Raw genomic sequence first — 7,251 nt, 5'->3', positions numbered from 1 at the left:
ATTTTCAGATACTCAAAAATTATTATATTTTTGTCCCTTGAGCACTTAGTAATTTTTTTTTCAAATATTTCTGTAAAGATGATAAAGAGATTTCTTTTTGATGAATAATTAATACTAAAGGAACTACAAAACTGTTTCTCGTGAAACAGTTAATCAAGAAAATGCGTATTTGTTTATAAAAGAGGGGTGTCCAGTTTGCCCCGGGAGTTCGTTATGCCCTTTACTGCTCTACGTACAATGGAATCAATCAACACATAGAATTAGATTTCATTTTATTTATGTTAATAATTATGAACCAAACTAAAAACAAATAATTTAGCACCCACTCGATTCAGCTAGCTTTTTATAAACAAGAGTTCCATTCGTTGGAGAAAATCGGGACGGTTCCTTCGCATCATCGAGTTCGATTCCATTCAACTGGAAGGACCACTTGGACGTATCGCGATACTGGGTTCTAAGAGTGATTCGTCTATCCTCTATCTCGTAGCTGTACTGCATCTCATCCAAGGTCGGAAGTATCAGATTGCTCAGTTTAGTCGAAAGTCCACTGTTACAAGGGATATTGGCTGAGTTGAAGAGCTTCCCTGGCCTCGAATACTCCAACTTGAATTGTATCGCTAACTCACTTAGCCAATTCCAGGGGTTTGGCTTAAGTCTTCTCGGATACCAAGGGATTTCGATAAGTTCGGTTGTTGAAGTATCGCGGACAAGATCCAACAAGTCGATAATGGCCGTTGAGAAGAATCGCTTCTGAGTTTCACCGGAGAAATCTGACACGAAGAAAATTGTTCCATTCGCAAGACCGAGTTCAACTTCTAGATTTTCCTTGTCATTGGTGGCTTTCAGAGAGACGACTTCGTCATAACTTGGAGTATCAACGAAGGCCGGGGTGAAACTGTAAATGGATGGAATATTTCTCAGTACAATTCCTCCGATTACCCATCGATTAACGTTGTACTCCAGGGTGAATCCATCGATATTATCGATCATCCATCTTCTCCATTGAAAGTTTTCGGTCATCTCCGGGACGTCTGGAACCTGTATTTCTACGGAGTCCAGTAGGGCCTGATGAAGCATCGCTTTCAAAATAATTATGGGGCACTTCTCCTGGTAGTTGGTGAGCCTTTTTTTTTTTTTTTTTTTTTTTAATATGTCTTTATTTGTATCAAATCATGATTACACTTATATTACATTATTGCATTAAACTAGGTGTTCAGCTCAATAATGAACTGTTCATAGCCCTATAAGTAACTAGATTATAAAAATTTATTTATAAGATTTAAATTTGCTGAGCGCAATCAAGTTTTTTATGTAGGAGAACATCCTGTAATAGCAAAAATATTTTATACTTAAAACTAAACACTATCTTAAAATTAAACTAAACATAAAGAGAACGAATCTCTGCGATGGAAGACTGCATCGATTTGCCTCTGAAGCTGGAGATGATTTTGTTGGCCATCTCTTCGATAGATTCAATGCCTGCAATCCGATGAAGATCTTCGGTGCTGTGCCAAGGTGGAAGCCGCAAAATCATTTTCAGAACTTTGTTCTGAATCCTCTGGATGACTTTCTTCCTCGTCGCGCAGCAGCTAGACCAAATCGGAACTGCATACATGATCGCTGGTCGGAAAACTTGTTTGTAGATGAGCATCTTATTTCGCAGACACAACCGGGATTTCCTGTTGATGAGAGAATAAAGAGATTTAGTGTATTTATTACATTTAGATTGAATATCTTCAATGTGATTTTTAAAAGTAAGATTCCGATCAAGTGTAAGTCCCAAGTACTTCACGTGATCAGACCATTCTAATGAAACCCCATTAAAAGTTATGGAATGATTTTCATTAGGTTTTAAAAAATTTGCTCTTGGCTTATGGGGAAATAAAATAAGTTGAGTTTTGGAAGCGTTAGGAGAAATTTTCCACATTTTCAAGTAATTCAAAAAGGAATTTAAATTTTGTTGCAATCTACTGCGTACCACCCGTAAATTTCGACCTTTTGCTGAAAGCAAAGTATCATCAGCAAATAATCTTCTACCTTTTCCTTCTGGTACATCAGGAAGATCAGAAGTAAAAATATTGTATAAAATTGGCCCAAGTATACTGCCTTGAGGGACACCAGCTCTAATGGGTGTCCTTTCAGAGCATGAATTTTGATAGCTTACTTGTAAGGTTCGGCTAGTCAAATAATTTTGAATAATTTTGGTGAGATATACAGGAAAATCAAATCGAGCTAATTTAGCTACTAAACCTTTGTGCCAAACACTGTCAAAAGCTTTTTCAATATCAAGAAGAGCAACACCAGTTGAATAACCTTCAGATTTGCTAGCGTTAATCATATTAGTTACACTCAAAAGTTGATGTGTAGTAGAATGTCCATGACGAAAACCAAATTGTTCATCAGGGAAAATGGAATTCTGATTAATGTGAATCATCATTCTATTCAAAATAACTCTCTCAAATAGTTTACTTAAAGATGGAAGCAAACTAATTGGTCGATAACTTGAAGGCTCTGAAGCACTTTTTCCAGGTTTCAAAATTGGAGTTACTTTGGCATTTTTCCATTTATTGGGAAAATAGGCCAAGTGAAAACATTTGTTGAAAATTTTAACTAAAAAATTTAAAGTGCTTTCAGGCAACTTTTTAAGAAGAATATAGAAAATCCCATCTTCCCCTGGAGCTTTCATATTTTTAAATTTTTTGAAAATCAATTTAAGTTCATCAATATTTGTCTCACAAGAACTTTCAAACACAATTTGCTTAGAAAGAATATCATCAAATTCAAGGGAAATTTGAGCATCAATTGGACTTACAACGTTTAAATTAAAATCATGAGCAGACTCAAATTGTTGGGCTAATTTTTGAGCCTTTTCTGAATTAGTTAAAAGAAGTTTATCCCCATCTTTCAAAGTAGGAATTGGCTTCTGGGGCTTTTTCAAAATTTTAGTTAATTTCCAAAATGGCTTTGAGTAGGGTTTTATGTCCTCTACTGCTTTAGCAAAATTTTCATTACGAATGAAATTTAAACGACGTTTGATCTCTTTTTGAAGGTCGCAATAAATTAATTTCAAATAAGGATCCCTAGTACGTTGATATTGGCGTCGACGAATGTTTTTCAGTCGTATCAAAAACTGAAGATCATCATCAATTAAAGGTTGATTGAATTTATGTTTAACTTTAGGTATTGAAGCGGCTTTAGCATTGACTATTGCAGTTGTCAAATTTTCTACAGCCAAATCAATATCTTCTATTGAATTCAGTGGAACGTTTACATCTAAATTACGTTCAATAAAATTCATATATCGCTCCCAGTTAGCCTTTTGAAAGTTAAAAGTTGATTTTAAAGGGTTTTCAATGGGACTTTGGGATAAAGAAAATGTTACTGGAAGGTGGTCTGAATCGAGGTCCGCATGAGTAACTAATTGACTACAATGCTCGCCTAAATCCGTTAGAACCAAATCAATTGTGGAGGGATTTCTAATTGAAGAAAAACAAGTATGCCCATTAGGATATTCAACAGTATAATAACCTGCAGAGCAGTCGTTAAATAAAATATTCCCATTTGAATTTGATGAAATATTATTCCAAGATCGGTGTTTTGCATTAAAGTCACCAATAATAAAAAATTTAGATTTATTTCTGGTGAGTTTTTGTAAATCTCCCTTCAAAAAATTTTTCTGTTCACCGCTACATTGAAAAGGCAAATATGCGGCTACAATTATAATTTTCCCCATAGAAGTTTCTAATTCAATTCCAATTGTTTCTAAGACTTTTGTATTGAAAGAAGGAAGAAGTCTAAATTTGAGACGACTATTGATGACAATAGCTACACCCCCACCTTGTCGATCAAGTCGATCATTTCGTAAAATTTTAAAGAAAGCATTGCTTTTCAAGTTATTGTCTGGCTTTAAAAAAGTTTCAGTGATGGCAGCAATATGTATGTTTTGAGTTTTCAAAAATAAAAAGAACTCGTCTTGGTTAGCCAGCAAAGATCTAGCGTTCCAATTCATAATATTTAAACATCTATTTGGATCCATGAGGGAATCGTAAAGTCATAATAATTTTGTTAGCATAATTAAAAGAAGTTTGGAAAGCTTCAAACATTGAATTTGCTTTCAACATAAGTTGCATCATTTCCATTAAATTTTGATGCAAAAATTTTAATTTTTCCTCAGTAATCTCACCCAAATCAACAAAATTGTTAGAATCAGAAGAGGAAGGAGAAGAAAAAGTATTTGAATTTCGGGGATTTTCCCAAGCCTTCGCATGAACGTTGAGACTTGGTTTTTTCCCATTTTTATTAGTTAAACCTGAAGAGGGCAACCCATTTTCAACCACCTCTGAGAACGATAAACAACGAGTCTGGGGCGCAGAATCAGCCCAGGTAACATTAAAATCACTTCGGGTATTACCCAGCCGTGATTCCAATGTAGACCGAGGCTGAATGCGAACAGGCAGGTTGTTTGCCGGCCCGACGTGTGAAGACGAAAAAGAGGAAGGAGGAGAAGAAACTTTTCTGGAAACTTTGGGATTTTTCCTAGAAGCAATAATTTTTGCCCTGATGGGACAGTCTAGCGAATTCGAGGAATGATTACCTGCGCAATTTGCACACTTAAAAAATTCTATTTTTGGCTTATCACCACCAAAAAGGCATTTAGATTTTTCATGATCGAATGAGCCGCAAAACATGCATCTGGCATTCATTCTACAATTTTTAGTGCCATGACAAATAGCTTGACAACGACGACATTGCGTAATATTTTGAAGAAAATTGGTAGAAGATTTACGAAAAGGTTCGAATTTGACTCGACAATGAAACATAAGACGAGCCTTTTCAAGAATTTGCAAATTATTAACCTGATCCTTTTTAAAATGGATCAAATAAAGTTCAGGAGCAAAACCAACACTACTGATATTATTCGTGTTGGTTCTTTTCCTCATTTGAATTACTTGAATTGGAGAAAAACCTAACAAAGAATTTAATTCAGCTGTGATCTCATCTGGTGTCTGATCGCCAGTGAGACCACGAAGTACAACTTTAAATGGACGATCACTTCTAGTGTCGTACGTAAAAAATTGGTGTTTTTTATTATTCAAATAATTTAAAACCTTTTGAAAATCATTAAAAGATTCCGCCAATATACGAGCAGTTCCCCTTCGACCGATCTGAAAAGAAATCTTCACATCCTTGACGGAAGTGACGATTTCTTTTCGAAAGGCATTGAAGTCAGGAATCGTGACCGTTATTGGTGGAATCTTTTCGTTTTTAAGAGTATAAGAAGAAGAAGAAGGTTTCTTAGTACTCTTATCAGAATTAAATATGAATATTTCCTCATCACCGATGTTATGAAGGACATCGAATGAATTGGAAATTTCAACTTTTTTGGCAGATGGCCCTGGATTAGGTTCAGCAATCCGTTTTCTTCCGGCCGAAGACTTCCCCATGCTGGAAAAAAAAGAGAAAATATGAATAAAAGAAAATGAAAATAATTTTAGCACTGAAAAGTGCTGATTGAAATACAGGTAAGGAAAAAATAAATAATGTAAAATGTTCCTGCAGGTACACAGCAACGATACGATGCTCCGGCGTACGTGTTGACGGCTCAACGGTACAGATGGAAGTGATTGGTGAGCCTTTCTTTATGGACACCAGTAGCCAAGTCCTGAGAGATGATAAGATATGGTTTCGCCACAGTAATAGTCAACATTTCATCCGGTGGAATGGAGCAGTTGGATTCAAGCGGATTTGTTGAGCTTCTTGTTTGTTCTTGGGAAACCTCATGGTCAATACTCATACACACGTAACTATTTATCTTAACCAGCAGAAAGAAAGCTATTCCAAACATTTTTCCATTGTAGGTAGCTATTTTGAACACTTTTTGATTCATTTCAATTTTGTTTTTCATATAAAAATCTGGATTTTTAAAATGATTATGACTTGCTCAAGAATATAAAAAAGAATACAACCTGCCTCTGGAAGATTTCTGGCTCAAATGAAAGCATTCTTCGCAATCTTGATAAGATCAGCAACATTGTAACGTTCAAAAACAAAATTAAATTCACAGAAAACATTTAACACATTTCAACATTTGCAACAGAAGGACATTCAAAATAAAACACAAATGAGGTTCATTCCAAGCAAACGTCTATTTTTCGATGGTAGTTGTGCTGGATACATAGGCCGAAATTTGCTTATTCTGGTACACTATCACACTGGTCGTGATCCCTATCAGTACGATTACGAACAGAAATCCGATCAGCGTCAAACCAACTTTGAAAAACGAAGTATCGCTGCTGCGGTGACGTTGCTGATAGTCGGACATGTTCTGCAGGATTTGCATCTCGAAGCCATACTAACTGCGAACTTCGAGGGAGATTCCGGACGAGAGAACAATCCGATCATCCGCGAATTGATAACGGCTGAACGGATGACATTGAAAGGAGAGGCTTCTCGGAAGGAGCCCTACACCAAGCTTTAGATCTTTTTTCCCTAATTTTAGTAAGATTCAGCAATGATTAAAACAAAATTAACTTGGAAAGCAACAATTTTCTAATAAAATATTCCAAGCCCGACACAGGAACGATGCCTCTATCTGTGCACTATCGTTTGTTTACATTTTTGCCAATCTAGCATCGAACATGAATAAAAACATATGAACATCGGAAGCGACGATTAATCTTTAAGCCTGTCTGAAATGCCATCTAGTAGTCATCGGGCAAAGCATTCATTTGCCTACTCAGTTAGTAATGGAACATTCTGACGGGAACAGAGAGTTTCAATAAACAGTTGGAATCTTAGACTGGTAGGGGAGAATAAGGTTATACGCGCCTTTTAAGCAGAATAATGATGCTACCAAACATAGTTATCAATAAAAACTATATATTATACCTTTGAGCAGATATCTTTTTTTTATACATTGGAGTTATTTTCAAGTTAAAATCTCCTGCAGTTGACGAGAAAACGATTTTATTATAAAAGTTATCTAAATTGCGAAACCTCAAACTGTGCGGCAAACGACAAAGCTGGTATTTTATAAAAATCTTTCTCTTTGATAATTTTATGATATTAAACAAAAGTTAGGGTTGTCATATTATGAACCCAGTTCATCCATATATACAAACTTTATCAAATCTGTTTTTACTGTTTGTTTTGTTTTAGAGGCTTGCTGGGTAGATTCGCCTCAGAATCCTCTGTTTTTAGATTTTCAATTTTCTCTTGAGATGTTGATTAGAGCTTAGATTCAAAGTTTAA

The 7,251-nt window shown here is 35.5% G+C and overlaps 1 protein-coding gene across 1 annotated transcript; it reads right to left on the bottom strand.

Moving 5' to 3' along the window:
* Positions 1-234: 234 nt before the first annotated feature.
* On the bottom strand, positions 235-6,365 carry LOC129747051 (uncharacterized). Its single transcript, XM_055741064.1, has 2 exons — positions 5,634-6,365; positions 235-1,123 (listed from the first exon to the last, which is right to left on the bottom strand). Exons 1-2 carry the CDS (start codon positions 5,903-5,905, stop codon positions 316-318), a joined length of 1,080 nt encoding a protein of 359 aa, XP_055597039.1. The 5' UTR covers positions 5,906-6,365; the 3' UTR covers positions 235-315.
* Between the last annotated feature and the right edge of the window lie 886 nt (positions 6,366-7,251).

This window comes from Uranotaenia lowii, chromosome 2 (genome assembly GCF_029784155.1).
Source record: "Uranotaenia lowii strain MFRU-FL chromosome 2, ASM2978415v1, whole genome shotgun sequence".
In the NCBI taxonomy this organism is placed as follows: domain Eukaryota; kingdom Metazoa; phylum Arthropoda; class Insecta; order Diptera; family Culicidae; genus Uranotaenia; species Uranotaenia lowii.
This window is presented reverse-complemented; position numbering and strand designations above follow the sequence as displayed.

Excerpts from the sequence above, each read along its gene's own strand:
- LOC129747051 (XM_055741064.1), bottom strand. The coding sequence starts at position 5,905 with ATGAAAAACAAAATTGAAATGAATCAAAAAGTGTTCAAAATAGCTACC. Across the intron at positions 1,124-5,633 it reads ACTGGTGTCCATAAAGAAAG|GCTCACCAACTACCAGGAGA; the intron begins GCTCACCAATCA and ends AAAAAAAAAAAG.